Source organism: Canis lupus, chromosome 24 (assembly GCF_048164855.1).
Source record: "Canis lupus baileyi chromosome 24, mCanLup2.hap1, whole genome shotgun sequence".
NCBI lineage: Eukaryota > Metazoa > Chordata > Mammalia > Carnivora > Canidae > Canis > Canis lupus.
In genome coordinates, this window is record NC_132861.1 from 52667829 (window position 1) to 52689302 (window position 21474).

General features: G+C 55.0%; 2 protein-coding genes across 11 annotated transcripts in view; one reads left to right on the top strand and one right to left on the bottom strand.

Moving 5' to 3' along the window:
* Window positions 1–21474, top strand: part of SNED1 (sushi, nidogen and EGF like domains 1) — a 92584-nt gene that overhangs the window by 40591 nt on the left and 30519 nt on the right. For 7 of the 9 annotated variants that reach the window (XR_012016872.1, XR_012016874.1, XR_012016875.1 and 4 more), the window contains exons 9-25: window positions 40–165; window positions 389–493; window positions 756–869; window positions 1417–1533; window positions 2635–2751; window positions 2898–3014; window positions 3153–3266; window positions 3539–3712; window positions 13248–13361; window positions 13686–13799; window positions 14742–14855; window positions 15357–15653; window positions 17012–17195; window positions 19222–19334; window positions 20036–20317; window positions 21043–21253; window positions 21332–21414. Coding sequence is in view for 5 of the 9 variants with exons in the window: in XM_072797024.1 (XP_072653125.1) it covers window positions 40–165; window positions 389–493; window positions 756–869; window positions 1417–1533; window positions 2635–2751; window positions 2898–3014; window positions 3153–3266; window positions 3539–3712; window positions 13248–13361; window positions 13686–13799; window positions 14742–14855; window positions 15357–15653; window positions 17012–17195; window positions 19222–19334; window positions 20036–20317; window positions 21043–21253; window positions 21332–21414 (2496 nt within the window). In the remaining 4 variants the exon portion in view is untranslated. The remainder of the gene's footprint in view (window positions 1–39; window positions 166–388; window positions 494–755; window positions 870–1416; window positions 1534–2634; window positions 2752–2897; window positions 3015–3152; window positions 3267–3538; window positions 3713–13247; window positions 13362–13685; window positions 13800–14741; window positions 14856–15356; window positions 15654–17011; window positions 17196–19221; window positions 19335–20035; window positions 20318–21042; window positions 21254–21331; window positions 21415–21474) is intronic. The other 2 variants (XR_012016873.1, XM_072797026.1) reach the window with 2 other exon arrangements.
* The window catches only part of MTERF4 (mitochondrial transcription termination factor 4), a 49705-nt gene that overhangs the window by 2959 nt on the left and 25272 nt on the right, over window positions 1–21474 (bottom strand). The window contains exon 4 of one of the 2 annotated variants that reach the window (XM_072797033.1): window positions 17600–18000. The exons of the other annotated variant lie outside the window; for it this stretch is intronic. Coding sequence (XP_072653134.1) covers window positions 17809–18000 — 192 coding nt within the window. The 3' untranslated portion in view covers window positions 17600–17808. Of the gene's footprint in view, window positions 1–17599; window positions 18001–21474 lie in introns of those variants that run through there. 2 annotated transcript variants of the gene reach the window in all.

Sequence of the window (21474 nt, forward strand, 5' to 3'; positions counted from 1 at the left end):
CTCTGGAGCAGCCTCTGGTGACTTCTGTGTTTCTTGCAGGAAGCCACCCAGTGCCAGAGGCCTGCCTCTCAGCCCCGTGCCAGAATGGGGGCACCTGCGTGGACGCAGATGAGGGCTACGTGTGCGAGTGCCCCCAGGGCTTCACCGGCCCCGACTGCAGGGAGAGTGAGTCTGGGCCGGGGCTGCCAGAGCAGCGGTCCCGGGCAGGGCCCTCCGGCGGGTGGTGCGTACAGAAGGCTGCTGGGGGTGTGTGGTGGGGGGAAGAGAGAGAGCGTGTGTGCACAGCCGTGTTCATGTGATGGTAGCCGGGAGCAGGGCAGGGTCAGCAGCAGGAGGGCCCTGATGCTCCACACCCCACATCGGAGCTTCCCCCCTCGGTCTACGGCAGGAACTCCTGACCACTGTGAGTGCCGTAACGGTGGCAGATGCCTGGGTGCCAACACTACCCTCTGCCAGTGCCCCCCAGGCTTCTTTGGGCTCCTCTGTGAATTTGGTAAGTGCCCAGGGCTGCAGTGGGGCACGCTTCCTGCCCTGCCCCTGAAAATCCCCAGACCAGAGGAGAGGTGGTGGCTGGGGTCTGGGCCCAAACCATAGATCCAGACCCTTAACCAGCGGTCCCGTGATCCCCCACTCCCACCCCAGGAGGGGGCCGGCCACAAGAGTGCCTGAACCTGGCCACCCTGGCGGGGCTGCCTGATGCTTCTCAAGGATGAGAAGTCCCCAGGAAGACGAACGGGCCTCTTCCTTCCCTGCAGAAGTCACAGCCACGCCTTGCAACATGAACACCCAGTGCCCCGATGGGGGCTACTGCATGGAGTACGGTGGGAGCTACCTCTGCGTCTGCCACACTGACCACAACGCCAGCCACCGTGAGTGTGGGGGCGGGGAAGCTGTGGGCACAGGCCTGCGCAGAAGCCAGGGAGGGCGTTAGGAGAACACAGGGGCAAAGCACGCAGAGGTGTGGGCTGCCCCACGGGCCCTCAAGAGCCCCCGTGGGTGGTGCACCTGTCCTGGGGTCGTCCTCTGTAATGTGGGCTGTCCACCCCTCCGCCGCAGGAGCTCACAGCTGGGAAAGCACCTCTGGACGTGTTCAAGCTCTCCCCTAAGCCCCTAGCTTCACACATGTCTAAGTCTGCGTGATTAAATACTTACGACTGTGTATTTGTGAGTGTGCATTACATTATGTATAATACACTGATGATGGAGGTGCTGGTACCAAGACCCCCGGGCACTACGGCTCAGTCCTAGCTCATAGGAGAGGCAGGATGAAGTCTGGAAAAATTGAGAATAAAAGAATTTCCAGGAAGGGCCTTAGAGCCTGGTGTGAAGAATCAAGACCTCCCCCCCCCCAGAGTATATTTTAAGTGGCCTTGGTTCCCGCTGAGATGTCAGGGTGACCACCCTCTGCCCCCGCAGCACTGCCGTCACCCTGCGACTCAGATCCCTGCTTCAACGGAGGCTCCTGTGACGCCCATGAGGACACCTACACTTGCGAGTGCCCCCGAGGGTTCCATGGCAGGCACTGCGAGAAAGGTGGGTGGCAGGGCAGGGGAGGGCGGGGCGGGGCAGGGCAGAGAGGGCCCGCTCACCCTGACGGCTGGCTGCCCAGCTTCTGCGTGTGGTGCCAGCGTGGAGCTGCTTGTCTTGCTAGTGCTGCTGCTCCGTGGCCTCCGGGGCACCACTCGGTTTTCCTCAGAACAGGCTTCATTTCCCGCCCAGCGTTTTCCCAAATGGATTTTATTGAGTCCTTGATCTTCAAAATAGTCATTAGTACCTCATCAGATGTAACTGAACTTGGCGAAAGTCAGCATGTCACGCACACACCCTCGCGGACTTTCGCCCCGGGAACGCGGCTCCCACGCTCCGCCGCGGGGCTCAGGGTGGGCAGCGGCACCCCTCCCGCAGGGCCTGGCCTGGAGCTCAGCCCCTGGCCGCCCACGGCCCCTGGACCCCGCGCTCGTCTGGGAACCTGGAAGGGGCCCCAAGGGCAGGTCCCTGCTGCCCTGTTCCCCGGAACCCCCCGCCCCCCCACCTCCACCCCGCAGGAGGAGGAGAGGGTTTCCAAAGAGAAGCCCTGCTGCTTGGTTCCCTGCGCCTGCGGCCGAGGTCCTGCGTCTTCAACAAAGGCCCCCAAAGCGGGGACCCGGGGGGGCTGCTCCGGGTGGTGGGGGCTGGAACTTGGACCTGCAGCCTGCGAGGCCCTGTAGGGTGGGGGCGTGGGGAGGCGCCCTCCTGCTCAGAGATGTCCAGGAGGCTGAGGGGCCGAAGCCCCCCGTGGGCCTGTGAAGGCGCCAGTCCTCAGCGTGGAGGGGTACACCAGCCGCCCCACACTGGCCTTTAAATGTGTAGACTCCTCAAGCGCGGGCACGTGACCCCCAGGGCCCTGGGAAGATGCACCGATGCCACAGGGGCACAGAAACCTCGAAGGGGCTCCCTGCCATGCAGGAAGGAGGGCTGCGCTGTCTGCTGCACCCGGAAGGGCTCCCGGGTCCCCAGGGCCTGGGGCAGACAGGGATGAGTGGCCAGAGGGCCCCGCGGGCTGAGAAGACGGGAGTAGGGCGTCACGGGTGCCCCAGGGCCGGGAGGCAGGCCCTGTTCACCCGCTCCTGTCTCCCCCTGTCCTTGTTCCCACAGCCCGGCCACGCCTGTGCAGCTCGGGACCCTGCCGGAACGGGGGCACGTGCAGGGAGGCGGGCAGCGAGTACCACTGCAGCTGCCCCTACCGCTTCACCGGGAGGCACTGCGAGATCGGTGCGGCCCCCCGCCGCCGGCGTCTGCTTGTCTCCAGCACCCCCAGAGGGCGCACCAGCTGCGGGACGTAGGAGGATCAGGGGAGGAGCCCTGGGTGGTGGGTGCGTGCGTGACACCTGACTTCCACGGGGGCCTTTTGTTTCCAGGGAAGCCAGACTCCTGTGCCTCGGGCCCCTGTCACAACGGCGGCACCTGCTTCCACTACATTGGCAAATACAAGTGTGACTGTCCCCCAGGCTTCTCTGGGCGGCACTGCGAGATAGGTAAGGTGGGCTGGGGCCGGTGGGCTGGACCAGGTGGGCAGGGGTGGCCCTGCTTCGGAAGAGTGGAAGGCAGAGTTCCCACGAAGCCTGCAGGTCTTCAGGGAGGACACAGCCACGGTGATCCCTTGTGTCCTACAGCCCCCTCCCCCTGCTTCCGGAGCCCCTGCATGAATGGGGGCACCTGTGAGGACCTGGGCACGGATTTCTCCTGCCGCTGCCGAGCAGGGTACACAGGACGCCGGTGCCAGGCAGGTGAGAGGGCTGGGCGCTGGGGTGGAGGGCACTTCTTCCTAATCCCAGGAGGGCAGAGCGGGGCCAGACAGGGAGCTGAACGGAGGGAGGGGAAAGGAGGAGAAAACCGATGCGCAGCCAGGCCTGGAAGTCAGGGCACTTTCACTCTGGGAGGGCTGTGCAGGGAGCAGGGGTCGCAGGCCCTGCAGCCTGGTGGGGCAGAGGGCAGCCCCGAGGGAGGGGCCCCAGGCAGGCGCCTCTCAGCGCTGGACAGGGCTTCTGTGTCCTTGCAGAGGTGGACTGTGGCCCCCCAGCGGAGGTGAAACATGCCACGCTGCGCTTCAACGGCACTCGGCTGGGCTCGGTGGCCCTGTACAAGTGTGACCAAGGCTACAGCCTGAGCTCTCCCAACCCCGTCCGCATCTGCCAGCCACAGGGCGTCTGGAGTGAACCTCCACAGTGCCACGGTGATCTGCAGGCCCTCTGGGACAGGGCGGGTGGGCAGGAGGGCAGAGCCGGTGGGGTGCACACCGTCCTCACTAGGGCCACTCAGAGGAGCACCGGGGCTGCAGTTCTGACCCTGGCCCTCCCCCGGTCCCCCGCAAAGTGAGGCCATGACTCTGTGATGAAGGTGGTGAGGGCTAGTGCCAGCTCCGTTCTGGACTGTCCTCAGAGTGGGGCATCCAGCCCACATGCCCACCCTGCAGATGAAGCATCAGAGGCCAGGAGGCAGCCCAAGGGCACGGTCCTCAAGAGGCAGAGCAGGATGCAGGGCCTGTCCCTGGCCCCCAGTCCTACCCACACCCAGGGAAGCAGACTCTCGATTTGCACAAGGCCCCCAGAAGCCCCGTAGCCCTTTGAGGATGCTGCTTCAGGGAGCATCGCCTCAGGCTCCCATGTGTGTCAGGTGCGTGGCCTGAGGCAGGGCCCCCTCTGACTGATGCCCCTGTAGACGCAGGGCCACTGACACAACTGCAGACATACTGCAAGAAGCCTAAGCATCCATAAGTCTGTTCACCGGAAAATCTGTGTGATGTTAACACATTTTTCACAAAACAAGGATTTTTAAACCAAGTAGCTCAGGGACCCTGAAAGCACCCAGAAATGGGTGGGGCACATAATGCTGCTCTGTCCCATACCCAGCAAAGCCCAAGCTGTGCGGCCCTACACAGGTGAGGAATTCTGATTCTGGAAGACAGGTGGGGGCTGCCCAGCCCCGGTGTCTTTCGTGCCCTCCAACCTACCCAAGCCCACCCCTCTCCAAGGATAGTAATAATAACATCCAAACAATATATACTATTGGGAACGGAAGTATAGAAGGAGGGTGAGCATATAAATAAGCATGACAGATAGATGGAAGGAAACATGGCACTGGTCATAAAAAAACAGGGTCAGTAAATCATTTTTAACAGAAGAGAGAGGAAAAGAGGACTGAAAAACTAGAACAGTTAAAATAACAGACACAATTTATAAATGGATATAGGTGAAGGCTAAGTTAATGAGCTAAAGACCAGTTTGAAGAATCTTCCCACAAAGAAGCAGAGAGGTGTGTGTGAATGAAACGTAGGCACAGTGCAGGACAGAAGTAGGAATGCCAACACTGGGGTAACAGGAGTCCGAGATGAGAGAAAAATAAAAACAGAATGAAATGTCTGAGGCACTGTGGAGCTCAGTTCCCAGGACAGATAAAGCACCATAGGCTGAAAGGGTCCCAGAACATCAAACGAGAAAAGAGGAACATTAGCACATTATAGCAAAATTTAAGGCTATCGGAGACAAACAAAGAAATTCTTAAACTGTCTAGGGAAAAAAGGAACAAGAATCTTCAAAGGAAAAAGAATCCCATTGGCACCAGACTTCTCAACAGGGACATCAGATGTAAGGTAGTGAAATGACAGATGTTAAATACTGAGGAGACCCATTCAGTGAGAATGCAGACAGTCACAGAACACCATCACTTTCACCGTAACATCAAGGAAAATCATATCATTTAACCTATCAGATTGCTGAGTGTGCCCTTCCTAGGCGAGAAAAACCGATGGCTGCTGTCAACCCAAGAGCAAATCCACTGTGGACAGAGCACTTTGAGTACCTCCAGAAATCCAGCTAAGCTTTTGATGATTATGTGAGCAAGCGTGATGGGCTGGAGTGTGGAGCAAGAGCTCAGCACCCACCAATTCTCCCCCACAGGATTTTTACTAAGTGCAGGGGAAGCCAGGGGCTGGACTGGAAAGCAAAGAGATTTCATATCCTCACAAGGCTGAGATTCCCCAGTCCGCCCAGGGGAGAGGTCTGTTCCAACCATCAAGCATCTAAAACCAATCACGAATTAGCATTAATGAGCACTGCACACCAGGCCCAGCCCAGCTCACCTCCAGATGATATCAGAGAACAGCTGCCCAGGTTAGTTGCTTGACACAGAGTAGAGCATGCCCATCCGAGGGGTAGGTATGTTCTACTTTGGTCTCTGTTCTTGTATACAGTGTGTCCCAAGGAGCAAGAAATTATAACATATAATCTCAAGAAGAAACAGTCAATAGAAACAGACCTACAGATGACCCGCCTGTTTGGATTAGCTGATAAGGACTTTAAAATAGCCATTATATATATGTTAAAGAGAAGCAAAATGAATGAGAGAATAGAAAATTTGAGCAGAGGAAAGAAGATTTTTTAAAATAACAAAATAGAAAAACGACATCTAAAATGAAGAGTAAATTGGATAGGCTTGTCAATAAAATGGGATACAACAGAAGAAAATGTCACAGAACTCAAGGACAACTCAACAAAATTACTCAAAGATCAGAAAGAAGAAATGGATGACAAATTATTTATGAATGAATTTTTTAAAACAATGGAGCAAAAGAAATCTGTGGAAAATATCAAACAAACAAGCACATAATTGGAGTCCCAGAAAGAGAGGGCACAATAGGCAAAAGAAACATTTGAAGAGATAATGATTATTTTCTAAAAATGAAGAAATAAATCAACCCACAAATCCAAGAAGCTCAGTAAATACCAAGCCAGATAAATATTGAAGTAAATAAACTTAAGACCTAAAAATTTTTAACCAGTCCAATTATTCAAATGTGAGACCTAATAAAAAATACACTTTTGCAAACACAGCTTCAGAGATTTATCAAAAAATGGTCTTTTTTTGGAGATAATATTTGAATAGTAACATAAAAATAGAACATTCCTGGGGTTCCCGGGTAGCTCAGTGGTTGAGCGTCTGCCTTCGGCTCAGGGCATGATCCTGGATTTCCAGGATCGAGTCCCGCATTGGGCTCCCTGCATGGAGCCTGCTTCTCCCTCTGCCTGTGTCTCTGCCTCTTTCTCTGTGTCTCTCATGAATAAATAAAATCTTTTTTAAAAACCTAGAATATTCCATAAGCAATAAGAGAAGGGAGAATTATTAAATATTGTAGGAAAGTTTGTAACTCTCTAAAAGGAGAGAAAAAAACCACAGAAAAAAAATGTGGCAGTTAAGATTATGATAGAAAAATGCAGACAAATATAAATGAGCTAAATTCTCCAAGTAAAAGACAGATTGCCAGATTTATTACAAAACAAAACAAGCTAGGGACACCTGGGTGGCTCAGTTGGTTAAGCATCCAACTCTTGGTTTTGGCTCTGGTTGTGATCTCAGGGTTGTGAGAGTAAGCCCCACATCAGGCTCCACACTCATGGGGGAGTCTGCTTGAGATTCTATCTCTCCAAATCCCTCTGCCCCGCTCCCTCCCTCTCCTTAAAATAAATAAATAAGTCTTTAAAAAAAAACAAGCTATCCTCTCTTAAAAGAAATATTCCTAAATGATAAGAACATAAGACAAAGTAAAACTATGGAAAAAATTTCAGGTGAATACAGATCAAAATAAAGCTGGTTTAGTTGCACTATTATCAGCCAAAACAGACTGTACGATGGAACACATCATTAAGGATGAGAGGGTCTCTTTCAATGATAATTGATTCAATTCACCAAGAAGATCATTATAAACATTCAAGCATCTAATACAAAAATGTAAATATATATAAAACAAAAATTAACAGACTACAGGAAGAAACTAACAGATTTGCCATTATACTAGGAAATTCTGAGCCACCTCTCTCTTTTTTTAAGAAAAGATTTTATTAAAAAAAAAAGATTTTATTTATTCACTCATAAGAGATAGAGAGAGAGAGAGAGAGAGAGAGGCACAGACACAGGCAGAGGGAGAAGCAGGCTCCATGCAGGGAGCCCGACATGAGCCACCTCTCAATTCAGGTTAAGAAGAAAAAAAAAAAATCACAAAAAGATTTGAAAAATGCAACTAACAATTTAAACTAATTTATTCTCTGAACACACAGAAAAAACCAAAGTTATTAACAGGAAGATAAATTTTAAATCTTCATGTTTAGTTATTTTTAAAGATACTTTGAAATAGCTTATGGATCAAAGAAGAAATATGAACAGTGACAAATTTTTAAATGAATGTTAATGATTATTTTCCATATAAAAACTTGTGTGATATAGCAAAAGCAGTGCTTCATGGGAACTTTAAGTGCATAGTTGGAAAAATTCAAAAATTAATGAATTAAATGTCTGAGTTCAGATGCTAGGAAAAGAAAAACTACCAATACAAAGAAAGTAGAAAGAAAAAGGCAACACAAATAAGAGCCATAATTAACAAAACATACATTAAAAGTACAGAGAACACCAAAATTAGTTCTTTGAAAAGCCTATGGAAAGCGACAAACATATATCAACTGATCAAGAAAAATAAAGGGCACAAATAAAAAGCCTTATAAATTAAAAAGGTGACATAGATATAGCAGATATAGCAGAGATTAAAAAGATAATGAGAATACTATCAACTAGTCTATACAAGTAAATTCGAAACCTTAGGAGAAATGGACATAATACTCGCAGAAAAATATAACTTACTAAAAATGACTCAAGGAAATTTAGAAAGTCTACATAATCCTATAAATGTCTAAAGGAATTGAAGCAGTAGTTAAAGCACTTTTCCCCACAAAGAAACTCCAGGACCAATGTTACAGGTAAATTCTACCAATTGCCAAGAAACAGATCATTGTAGCATTATACAGGCTCTTCCAAAGAATAGAAAATAAAGAATATGTGCCAAACTATTCTGTGAGGCTGGTATAACCTTGATACCAACACCAGATATGGACAGTTGGAGAAAGTAAAATTACGGATGTGTTAAACATGAGTATAGATGCAGAAATTCAATGGTCTGTAAAGACTATATATACCAATATCAAGCTAAATTGTTGCAAGAATAGTTTGATATTAGGAAAACCTGCTATATTAACCAATTGAAGGAGAAAACGCATATAAGTATCTCAATAAATGAATAAGCATTTGACAAAATTTATACCCTTTGTGAAATAAATTCTCACCAAATAAGGAATGAAAACGTACTTCCTTACCGGATAAAAATAACATCACACATACATACACATGCACATACACATATCTAGTACCATGTGGTATAAAATATATAGGATTTATTGGAGGAAAAATTTAAAAAGGAGAACCAGCAGAGCCCACATAATCCCTGAAGGATGCATCATCCCACAGAGAGGTGTGCTTTAGGCCAGGCAGCGCCAGACTAGTCACACTTTGTGTAGCCAAGCAATAACACTTCACACATTTATAGAGAAAGTACAGGCTACATCAAGAGAGCTGTGGAACAATGAGTCTCCTGATCCTTGTAATACAGAAACAGGATCTGGAATTCAATGCCTGTGCTTCTGTGGATCTGACTCAGTCATGCTGAGCTACCAACAGTGGGAAGGAAATCAGCCTCTGAGGCAGTTTTACTGTGCCCCTCTACTCAAACTTCAAATAAATATTATCCTAAACAGAAAGACATTCCTCTTAAAACTGGGGACAAGCAGGAGAGCCTGAGTGGCTCAGCTGGTTAAGAGCCCAATTCTTGATTTTAGATCAGGTCACGACCTCAGGGTTGTGAGATCAAGCCCCATGTTGGGCTCCACACTGGGGCATGAAGCCCACTTAAGATTCCCTCTCTCTCACTCTTCCTCTAAACCCTACCCACCTCTCTCTCTCTTACAAGCAATGGGGACAAGGATGCCCACTGTCACTAAAACTCATCAATATTACATTGGAAGTACTAGCCAATGCAGTAAAGTAAGAAAAAGAAATTAAAATCATGAAACTATGAAAGTAGAAATAAGAAGGTCAGTATTTGTAGCTGATATGGTTGTCTTTAATCTAGAAGCAAATTACTGAAAATGATAGGAAATGTAATGTTTAGTGGATACAGGTTATTATAACAAAATTGCATTTTAATATATCAACAATTAGAACATGTAATTATAAAAGACATATTCAGTGAAAATCAATGAAACCAAAAGCTAAAGCTGGTTCCTTGAAAAGTTCAAAAAAATTGATAAACTTCTAGTTAGACTAACAAGAAATTTTAAAAAAGAGAAATTAGCCATATCAGAATGAAAGAGAAGATATCACTAAGGATCCTGCCACCATTTAAAGGACAAGGAAGAGACACCATGAACAACTTGAGGCCAATGTATCTAGCAACTTAAAGAAAAGGGATAAATACCTTGCAAGACACAAATTACCAGAAATATACAGAAGAAAAAACAGAAAATATGAATAGCCCCATATCTATTAAAGAATTTTAATTTCTAAATAAAAACCTTCTGAAAGAAAATGGCAAGACAGGATTACTTCACTGATGAATTCTATCAAACACTGAAGAAAAGAAACTAACCTTATACAAGCTTCTTCCGAAAATAAAGGAGGAAGAGCGCTTATCGATTCATTTTGAGACTAGTATTGCTTTGATACCAAAACAAGACAGAGATGTTATTTTTTTTCTAATGAAATTAGGGTGGTTCAGGTGGTTAAGCACCAACTCTTGATCTCAGCTCACGTCTTGATCTCAGGGTCAGGAGTCCAACCCACATTGGGCTCCACACTGGGTGCAGAGCCTACTTAAAAAAAGAAAGAAAGGAAAAATGAAATTATAGACTAATATTCCTCACGAACATAGACATAAGAATCCTAACAAAGTATTACTAAGTCAAACCCATTATTACATAAAATGGATAACGTATCATGACCAACTGGGATTTATCTCAAGAATACAGGTTGGTTTAACACTTGAAAATCAGTAATTATAAGGATATAAAGGAGAAAACCATACGATCATTTCAACAGATGCAAAAAAATCATTTGAAAATATTCAACTACTATTTAAAACTCATAATAAACTAAGAGTAGATAGAAGGGAAGGTCTTTAACCTGATGAAGAGTATCCATGAAACAGCAGCCAACAAAATACTTCATGTAACGTACTGCTATAATTGGTAATAAGGCAATGTGTCCATTTCACTGGTTCCTTCCTGCATTGTCCTGGACGTCCCAGACAGGGCCACAGACAATAAAAGGAAACAAAAGTCACATCTACTGGAAGGAAGATTACATGGTCATGCACATCGGAAAACCTAAGAGATTCTACAAAAAAAACTTAAGCAAATTTAAGTGAGTCCCAGGACAGGGACAATATATAGAACCTTAATATTTTCATAGTCTAGCAGTAAACACCTGGAAAATAAAATAAAATGAACAATATTATGTATAATAGAATCAAAAATATAAATGTTTATATGTGTGAAACAAATCATACATATAAATGTAAAAGCTAAAACTATAAACTTCTAAAAGAACATATGAGACCGTCTTTACGACAGCTGGAATAAAATGGTTATGCATCCAGAAAAATATTACCTTGTTCTGTACTTTTGACTACACATAAGAATTCGTTCCAGATTAAGAACTTAAATGTTTTTCTAAAACTATAAAATTAAAAAACAAAAAAAATAAAAAATAAAACTATAACATTTTATATGGAAAATATAGGTATCTTTTTGGCCTTGAGATAAGGAAAGATTTTTTAAGCCACAAAAAAAAAAAAAATCACTAACTATCAAAGAAAGAAATGTACAAATTTGACTATATAAGAATTAGAAACTTAAAATCATCAGCCCTAAGGAAGAAAGTGGGATATAAGGTACAAACTAGGAAAATATATATACATATATTCATATAACCAGTCATATATACATATATATGTATATATTCATATATATGTGACTGGTTTTGAGTATAAAGAACTCCATGAATCAATAAGAAAAGAATCATCACTCCAATAGGAAAATTGGCAAAACACATGAGTAGGCCTTTCACAGAAGAGGAGATAATAAAGCCAACAAAAATAAAGAGAAATATTAGTAATCAGTGAAATGCAAATCAAAAGAACAGTGAGGTACATTCAGCCGACAAAACTGCAGAAGTCTAAAAAGCCATCTACTGGTGGTAATGGGGATCAACGGGGTTTCTTATAAATTGCTAGCCGGAGTGTAACTTGATACAGATGCTTTGAAAAGGGTTTGGTAATCTGCTGGTCCAGTTGACCATGCACTGTGTCCCAGAGATTCCCCTTCTAGGTTCAAATCTAAGAAAATGTGCCCATTTATACCAGGAGCTATGAAAGGAAATAGAAGTCTTTTTGAAAATAGTAACAAGAAAGTCTAAGACCAACCCAAATGCCCACCAAAGCCAAGAACGGATAGAAGATGGTCCAGTCACACTGTGGATTCTACTACTGTCATGTTCATAGCAGTGACCCGCAGAGACCCACGCACCATGGAGAAACCCCATCAACACGACTTTGAGAGACGGGGACATAGATCATAATATCCTATTACTAAAATTCATAAATAGCAAAAACAAAACCATACATTGTTTAGGTAATTCATAACAATCAAAATACCAAGGAGGCAAAGAGATCATAACCCCGGAAATCCCCATCACAGGGGCTGGGAAAGTGCCCGTGACCAGATGAGCCAGTGAGCATTCTGGCTCCTGGGGGTCATTACTCACCACCATTCATTTACTCAGTTACCTTTAAGCTTTAAAATTAAACTTTTCTAAATTGAACGTACTGAATTCCAGAGCACAACTCCCAGTTTAAAGCGGAAAATGAGCCCGTGGCAAATACTCTAGAATGAAGGGCTCGGACCCCAGGGGAAAGGCACTGGTTTCCTTGGTGGTTGCTGTGTAGGAGCAGTGGCTGCGACACCCCTGGAGTTGGTCCTGCTCGGCCTCTGGGGCCCTCAGGGTCATGATGAGCAGCCCCGGTGCTGGGCCCTCCCACCGCTTCCTCTCCAGGGTGCCCCGCCCTATCTCGGCCACTCCAAGCTCCGAGGGGTGCTGCAGGATTGTGTCCGGCTCCCCAGAACAAACCTAGCTTGTGTCCATCTTATTTGGCTTGAAGCCGCTCACTGGGCCCCCGCCCCTGCCTCCGCTGTGTTCCTGGGGTCTCTCCTGGTGACTGCGCATCTGGGCTCCCCACTGGAAGGTGATGACTGCCTATCCCAGCCGTGCCTGAGCCCCCTGTGCGCTGGGCAAGACTGCAGGGCGCAGCTCCAGTCGCCCCCACCCCACCCCAGGCGGTGCTGAGCCTGCCCTGATTAGGGACATCTCAGGCTCCACCTCCCCAGAGACACTGACCTCCTCCTGCCTTCTGCAGCCTCTGCCTAGGGGCAGACAAGTTGGGGTGGAGGCAGTCACAGCCCGGACTCCTGGCCCTATGCTCCAAGCCACCAGAGGGAGGGGAGGCCTGCGGGGCACGCTGGTGGACAAGCCAGTGACCCCACTCACCTGGGTAGGGCTCTACACCTGGAGACAGCGATGATGCCCCGGGGAGGGCCAGGCCGCCAGAAACCTGGGCAGTGAAATGCTGGGGTGATCTGGAGGTGGGGCCTTTGTCGGGCAGACGATGGGGAGGGTGGGGAGGGTAGGGGTCAGGCTGAAGCCTCAGGGCACAAGTGAAATCCCGGGGGCTATGGAGGCCTCAGAGGTCCTCGCAGAGCCCACGCAGGGCCCACGCAGGGCCGTGCAGCCTCCTGTCCTGTCTCTGCAGAGGCGAACAAGTGCCCCTGTCTCTGCAGAGACAGACGAGTGCCAAGCGCAGCCCTGCAGAAACGGAGGCTCCTGCAGGGACCTCCCGGGGGCCTTTGTGTGCCAGTGCCCTGCGGGCTTCACTGGAGTCCACTGCGAGACAGGTAGGGCTGTGCTTGGGTGGGTCCCCGAGTGGCTGGGCCCTCACCCACGCTCCTGATGCCCTGGACATACCTGTTTTCAACAAGCATAGACCCTGGGCCACTGAGACGCAGAGGGAAGAGGCTGCACCCCTGGCCCAGCTGGACAAGCCGCCCAGAGGGAGGGAGCGGGGTGGGGGGAGCTCAGAGGCGGAGGGGCATTTCCCCGGCACCCCCGCCCCGCCCCCTGCATCTCTCCTCGATCCCCTTCCCTTCTTCCCGCTGTCCTCTCCTCCCTCCCCCAGACACCCCCTTGCGGCTCTGGCCGACTCTCTGGGTGTTCTCCAGAGGTGGATGCGTGCCACTCCAGCCCCTGCCAGCACGGAGGCCGGTGCGAGAACGGTGGCGGGGCCTACCTGTGCGTCTGCCCGGAGGGCTTCTTCGGCTACCACTGCGAGACAGGTAGGGAGGCAGGTGGCAAGCCTGGCTCCAGCTCCGGGGGCCCCTGGCTTCTGCTGGGTCCCCTGATGCCAGCTGCCCACGCCCGCACTCGCCCCTCCAGTGGCCTCACCTCACCCAGGAGCGGCGGGCGGGCGCCCGGCCAAGCCAAGCCAAGCTCACTGCAGCCCCCTCCCATCCCGGCGCCCCCTCTCCTTACACCTGGGAACTCCCCCACCCCCTTCCTCCTTCGCAGGACCTGCCACTCTTCCATCTGCTGGTCTCAGCCCTCCTCCTAGGACGGGTGTCCTGGGGGCACGTCCTGTTCTAGCCCCAACATGGGCTGGGCGTGCGGCACTCCGCTGCGGGGCCGTGAAGGCTGCGCTGGGGGTGAGGCCTCGGCCCAGGGACTGCAGGGCCTGGGAGCCAGGGCAGAGCACGGTGGGGACGGTGGGGACGGTGTGCAGCCACGGAGTCTCACTGCGCAGCTCGGGGTGGGTGCGGGCACACCCCGAGGACCAAGGTCAGTGGCTGCGGCGGTGACTGTTCGCCAGGGCTTCCCGCAGCTCCACAGGGGAGTTCAGGTCCCCTCGGTGCCAGAGCCCCCATGCAGGGGAGCCTGCGGAAGGCTGGTGCCCTTGGCCGCCTGGCTGCCTGCTGCCCCCCAGGAGGGGCCAGCACTGTGCTCATCCTGCCCCCACCCGTGAGTCACCGCCGGCCAGGCTACCTTGGAGCGGTGGGATGCCTGGCTCACACAGAAAGGCACACCTGCCCAGCCTCGGGGTGGGCCTCTGGCAAGCCCCACATCGCCCCTCAGAGGGCGGCCCCTCCATCACCCCCAGATCGCTGCCTGTGATGGTGCCACCCACATCCACCCCAGACACACCCACACAGGAAGGGCGTGTTGCTCCTGAGAGCAAGGGTCCCGCTGGGCCCAGTGTTCACTAATACCCTCTTCTTCCCCAGTGAGTGACCCCTGCTTCTCCAGCCCCTGTGGGGGCCGCGGCTACTGCTTGGCCAGCAACGGGTCCCACAGCTGCACCTGCAAAGTGGGCTACACGGGCAAGGACTGCGCCAAAGGTGAGGTGGCAAAGGTGCCAACGTCGGGGCAGGGCCTCCCCTTATCCCCGAGGGTGCACAGAACCCCAGGGGACAGGCCGAAGTGCTGACCACCCCCGAGGGCAGGGCGCCCAGGTAGCCGCCTACCCAGGCTCTCCCTAAGAAGCAGGGAGGGGCATATAGCCCCCCAGGAAGCATAGTTACCTGTGTGCACACACTTGAGACACCCCACCCCCAGGACGGTAAAGGCGGTCACCTGTCCCCACACACCTGAGACCCCCCAGGACGGTAAAGGCGGTCACCTGTCCCCACACACCTGAGACCCCCCAGGAGGCTCTGGCCAGAGACCAAGTGAAGAGGTGCTTTGTGGGCAACAGGAGCAGGCTCCCCACCAGCAGTTGCTCCCCTCTGCCCCGGGGCTGCAGGCCCGAGAACCACCAGGTGAGACGTCTGACGTGGGCCAGGCTTCCACGGCTGACAGCTGACCACCCCCTTCCCTTGTTCTCGACTGAAACCCTGAAGAGCTCTTCCCACCAACGGCCCTCAAGGTGGAGCGAGTGGAAGAGAGTGGGGTCTCCATCTCCTGGCGTCCACCTGAAGGCCAGGCCGCCAGGCAGATGCTGGACGGCTACGCGGTCACCTATACTTCCTCGGACGGTGCCTACCGCCGCACAGACTTTGTGGACCGGAGCCGCTCCTCGCACCAGCTGCGGGCCCTGGCGGCCGGCAGAGCCTACAACATCTCCGTGTTCTCGGTCAAACGCAATGCCAACAACAAGAACGACATCAGCAGGCCGGTGCTGCTGCTCACCCGCACACGTGAGTGCCCACCTGGGTGTGCTGCTGCCTCCTGGAGAGGCACCGCGGCTCAGGAGTGAGGTGGGGGGTGGAGCGAGCTCCCTGGGAGGCACCTGCAAGGGCCGGCCCACGTCGGGCGCTGCTGAAGGGACAGGCAAGGGGCCCAGGGGTCACCTCAACACGCTGAGGGGAAGGCAACGACTCTGAGGGGTGGGGGGACGGGGTCCTGGCGGTGCTGCTGCACAGGAGGTGGACGCATGGTCCTAGGGAGCCCCTGGGGCCTTCACGGGCTTGTCTGCTCTGGGACCTACGGGGGAGGGCCCGGTCCTCCAGAGGGAGAAGCCAGTGGTGGGCAGAGGCCAGGGACCCTGGGAGACTGTGACAGGGGTGCTGGAGGCTGGAGGAAGGCACACGGACGGGGCAGTGGTCCCCGGGGCAGCACTGAGGGCCCGGGAGGGCAGCCAGTCGGGGGTCAGAGTGTGGCCAGCACACGGGGTCCCGCTCCCGCCACACCAGCTGCGGGCACAGGTCAGAGCAGGCAGGCAGGGCCAGCCACGGGGCACCGTGCAGCCAGTCAGCTGACCCACCAGCGGGGACTCAGGCTGCGTAAGGAGGGAGGCACGGAGAGGAGCTCAGTGGGGGAGGAAGGATGGCGCCTAGTGTCGCCTGCTGGCCAGAGCCAGACGCTGACCCAGGGACCCTGAGCGCCCAGTGAGAGGGGAGGTAAGAAGCTCAGGACAGGTGTGTGGTGGGGAAGGACGGCCAAGAGGCCCTGAGAATGCCCCTGGGCCAGCAGGACGAGCTGAGCAGGCCCGTGGGACACACTGCGCTCCGCCTGAGCTTGGCTTTAGGAAGAAGTGGCGTCCCTCCCCCTCCGCCGTCAGAGCGTGGTCTCCCCAGGAAACCAGGGTGGGAGGCGGACCGCCGCCCTACGGCCCGGGCTCCCCTCCCGGCTCCCGTGGCCTACCCAGACCCTTCCCCATGTAGCCCAGGACTGTCCCAGCCTCTGTCCTCCGTAGGCCCCAGCGTCGCCCACGTGTTCACTGTCAACGCACCCAAAACAGCCAGGGGAAAGGAGGAGGTCCCAGGGCCCATGTGTGTCCCAAGGGCCTGGCCCCACTGCCTGGCCAAACAGGGACCGCAGGCCTCTGGGGAGCCCGCGGCACCCCTCATCCCCGGCAGGAGTCCGTCCCATTGAGTAGTCTGCTGCGGCTGGAGGCTGCCGCCAGCAAGCCCAGGTGGGCCGGTGCCTCGCTAGGGCCCCCCTCTCGGAGACCCCCCAGCACCCTTCCTGAGCCCTGTCTCCTCGTCTCAAGCCCCTGCCCTCCCCTGGAGATGAGGAGGTGCCAGCATCAGCTGAGGGGCCCGTTGCCCCCCAGGACCCCGCCCTGTTGAGGGCCTCGAGGTCACCAATGTGACAGCCAGCGCCATCTCAGTGCGGTGGGCTCTGCACAGGATCCGTCACGCTACCGTCAGCAGCGTCCGCCTGTCCATCCGGCACCCTGAGGCCCAGGAGGACCAGTCCACCGACCTGGACAAGAGTGTGGACAAGTTCACGTTCGGGTAGGAGCACAGGGCTGGCCTTCCCTTCCCTCGGGGCTCCGGGGCTTCCCTCACCCTGTGCCCCACCCCTGCCACTCCCGCCCGCCCAGCCTGCCTGGGGAAGCAGGGGTGCAGCTGCCCGAGCACCTGCCCCGCCCTGACAAGCAGAGCGCCCTGCCCGGGCCCAGGCCCATCCCGCCCTGTCACAGGGCTGCAGACAGGTGTTGGAAAGGGCCCTCACAAAGCAGGGGGGTCGCGGCTCCTGCACAGACAGGCAGACCAAGCCACCGGTGAGCCACACAGGGGCCCCTATGAAAGGGAGACACGGGCACCCCTACACTCCCCTTAAAGATCTATGTCGTTTAAATCGTATGTCAAAACCTTAAATGAGGCATAAAACATCTTACGCTTGAGTATTACAAATCAAATACAAACAAAACTACAAGGGACATACAACTCACACGACCACCTGTCATTGGTGGGGCTGAGGATGGAAGTCCACGCTGGAACGGCCTCCAGGGGAGGCTCGGCCTCCACGGCCTCCACCCACTCGGGTTGGTGCTGGCAGACGGGGGACGAGGAGGAGCACCGTGGGGGGCCCGGTGCCTGCAGAAAAGCAGCTCCAGCTGAGGGGTCACCGGTGCCTCTGACAGCAGACGGGGTGCGGCGGGGGGTGGGGGGAGAGGCCGGCCACGTCCTGCCCAGAGCAGCACAGGCCGCAGCGTCGGGGAGGCGTCTGCCAGGCTGGTACCGCAGGGGCAGGGCCTCCACCCCCCGCACTGGAGCCGCCCCACAGCCGCATGTTTCCAGACCATGTTTTGCATGCCTGTTGGGTGGAAGCGAGACTTTGCTTTGTCTTTTAAGGGTTGCTGTGACTTCTTTTTTTTTTTTTTTTTTTTAAGATAGATTTATTTATTTATTTATTTATTTATTTATTTATTTATTTATTTATTTATTTATTTATTTATTTATTTATGGTAGACATAGAGAGAGAGAGAGAGAGGGAGGCAGAGACACAGGAGAAGGGAGAAGCAGGCTCCATGCCAGGAGCCCGATGTGGGACTTGATCCTGGGACTCCAGGATCACGCCCTGGGCCAAAGGCAGGCGCTAAACCGCTGAGCCACCCAGAGATCCCTTTTTCTTTTTTTTTTTTAAGGTTTTATTTATTTGACACAGAGAGAGCCAGAGAGCCCAAGCGGGGGGAGCGGCAGAGGGAGAGACAGAGGCAGAGGGAGAAGCAGGCTGTCCCTGAGCGGGCAGCCCAGCACAGGACTCGATCCCAGGACCCCAGGATCGTGACCTGAGCCCAAGGTGGACGCTCAACCACTGAGCCCCCCAGGCAGGCACCCCTGCTGGGATCTTTCTTGGTCAGCATCCTGCCTACTGCCAAAGAGCAGTGTGACAAAACACCTGAGGCCCTAGGTGGGCACTTGGTGATGGAGGCAGGGTCCCCGGGCCCACCCAGCTCGGGGACCTTGAGGGCCCCCCAGACTCCGTAGAGGCCGTGCCCCTGCTGGGGTTGGTGCAGCCCAGGGGAGGGGGGAGCAGGGAGCAGGGGGGAGCTCCCGGGCCCTCCCCGTGGGCTCACACAGGCCACGGTGCGGGGGAGTCTGTGGAGCCGCGACGCCCAGGGTACCCGCCGGGGTCGGTGCACAGGGTCCCTCTGCCCGCTGGAGACTCGGGTGCTCAGCCTGAACCACGCTGCTTGGGCGATGGCAGCGGCGGGGCCCTCTGACCCCTGAGGGTGCTGGGAGCCCTCCCGGGGGCCAGCCGGGGCGGGGGGGCCTGCGGGTGGACCCCCTTCTGCCCTGTGACTTCCAGTGCCCTCCTCTGGGCTCTCCTGCCTGAGGAGCAGCCCCTGCACCAGAGCCGTCCCAGGCCGGTGTGGGCCGTCCTTGCCGCTTGCCCTGTGCTAGACAGGCCAGGGAGGAGCTCGCCCCTGAGGAGCCCCAGCCCAGGTCCTTCTGGAGGCCAGCGAGGCCCCCTCAGGGCCTCACACCATGTCCCGCCTGCGTGGAAGGAGTCACAGTGGCCTCCGTCCCGCAGGGCCCTGCTGCCAGGAAGGAGATACGCCATCCGGGCGATTGCCCTCAGCGGGCTTGGGGGACACGAGCCTCCCACCGAGAGCCTGGCCTCGGCCCCGCTGCACGTGTGGACCCGTGAGTACAACGGCGTGAGCTCGGGTCGTGGGACCTGTGGGAGCTCTCACCTCCCCCCGCCCCACTCCTACCAAGTGTCTCCCCCTCGGGCGGCAGGGGGAGCAGGCTGCCCAGGAAGCCCCCTGCTTGGGTGTTCACACAGCACCCAGACGTCACGGCTCAGAAGCCAGAGGCCAGGGGGACGTGGGCAACTGCCCACACTGTCCACCCTCTGATCCTCATGGTATCTCGTGGGGAGGAGACCTGGCCCTCACCACCCCTCCCAGCCCAACGCACAGTGGCCCAGAGCGCGTGCTGTCCACACACACAACTGCGGACAGCCCCGGGGGGTGGGGGGCAAGGGCAGGCTCAAGTCCTGGCCCTCACGCCCGGTGCTAGGACCCTGGCCATTCCCTCTCTGTCCCGGGGCAGGGTGCACAGGGCCAGGCTTAGGGAATCCAAAGGTGACCCCGCTGACAGACTGCGCAGGCAGGGGCCCCTGGGCGCTCCCAGGCAGCATTCTGGGGTGCCTGTGGGCCAGAGGATGTGCTGCTGCCCCCAAGCCGCTGCCACGCCCCTCCACGCCATCCTCTAGGACTATAGGGTTGTCCATAATGACCAAACTGGGCTTCACATGAGACTTCAACAGATCTTTAAACCTGGTGGTAGCACAAGACCCCTCTGGCCCCTTTCACCTCCCTCCCCCGCTCCGTGCCTATCAGGGCCCCTGCCACCAGCAAACCTGACGGCTGCCAGAGTCACAGCCACCTCTGCCCATGTGGTCTGGGACACCCCCACTCCAAACACCTTGCTGGAGGCGTACGTCATCAACGTGACCACCAGCCAGAGCACCAAGAGCCGCTATGTCCCCAACGGGAGGCTGACATCCTACACAGTGCGGGACCTGATGCCAGGACGGCGGTACCAGCTGTCGGTGACCGCCGTGCAGAGCGCAGAGGGCGACCAGCTGCACAGCGACCCTGCCCACCTCTACATCATCACCTGTACGTACAGTGCTGCAGGGACCGCGGGGAGGGGACGGCCACGTGGCCAGGCCTGGGGTCTGGCCAGGACTGTCGGGGCCGTGAGGGCGGCCCATCCCCGGGTGCTCACTGCGGGCCCCCAGGAGGACAGCAGCCTGGGCTGCCCTCCTTGGGGTGTGGACCCGCACCCGGCACAGGCGACACTGTCCCAGGGACATCAGACAGCCTCAAAGCAGGACTGTGCTAACACAGGAGAATGTGGGGTGTGGAAATCGGTGGGAAAGAAGGACTCACGGCCGGTTAGTGTTGCCTCAGTGCAGGCTCAGTGCAGTCTCAGAGGCCCAGGATGGCCGGGAGGGGAGGCCTGGGAGAGGCAGGGACCAACAGCTCAGGAGCGCGGAGCCCCGGGCCACCCCGAGGACGTGGTCTGCTCCCCAGTGCGCGGGAGGCCCGCACGACCCTGCAGACGAGGTGCTGTGGAAGACGGTGCTCCCCCGGCGCGGATGCTGCAGGGAGGGTGACAAGTGAAAAGAGCGAGCAGGGAGGTGGACAGCGGCTGGGGCAGAACAGGGCCCCCGAGGGCAGACACACGGGCCCTCGCAGGAGGCACAGTTAGGGCCGGGGACGCCCGGGCACGGGGGCCTGGGAGCCTCTCCGAGGCCCTGTCGGGTCCAGGCCGTGCCTGCAGGGGGTGGGCAGGGAGCGGGGCCTGCCGTGGGCCTTGGGGCTGCGCTCACCGCCTGCAGGGCTCCGTCCCAGGGACCGGGCGGGCGCAGCCTCGGGCAGCCAGCCGCTCCTCCCACCCCCTGCAGCCGCGAGGGACGGCGCCGACAGACGCTGGCACAGGGAGGGGCTGCATCCCCGGGTGCTCCGGAACAGACCGCCGCCCGCGCGCCTGCCGGAGCTGCGCCTGCTCAGTGACCGCGACGCGCCTGAAACCCAGACCCCGGCCCCCAGGTGCGGCCTGGGCCATCCCCCGGAGCGTGCCGTCCGGGCCCCCGCTCGCCCGGTGACCCGTGCTGACTCCCTCGGCAGGTTCTCGGAGCTGGTGGACGGCAGAGGGCGAGTGAGTGCCAAGTTTGGGGGCTCGCCTGGCAAATCGGTCACCGTGAGATCGCGTGAGTGCCCCGGCCAGCCCCAGGGGCCTCGCTGCCCCGTCTTCTGCCCCCGTCCCCAGT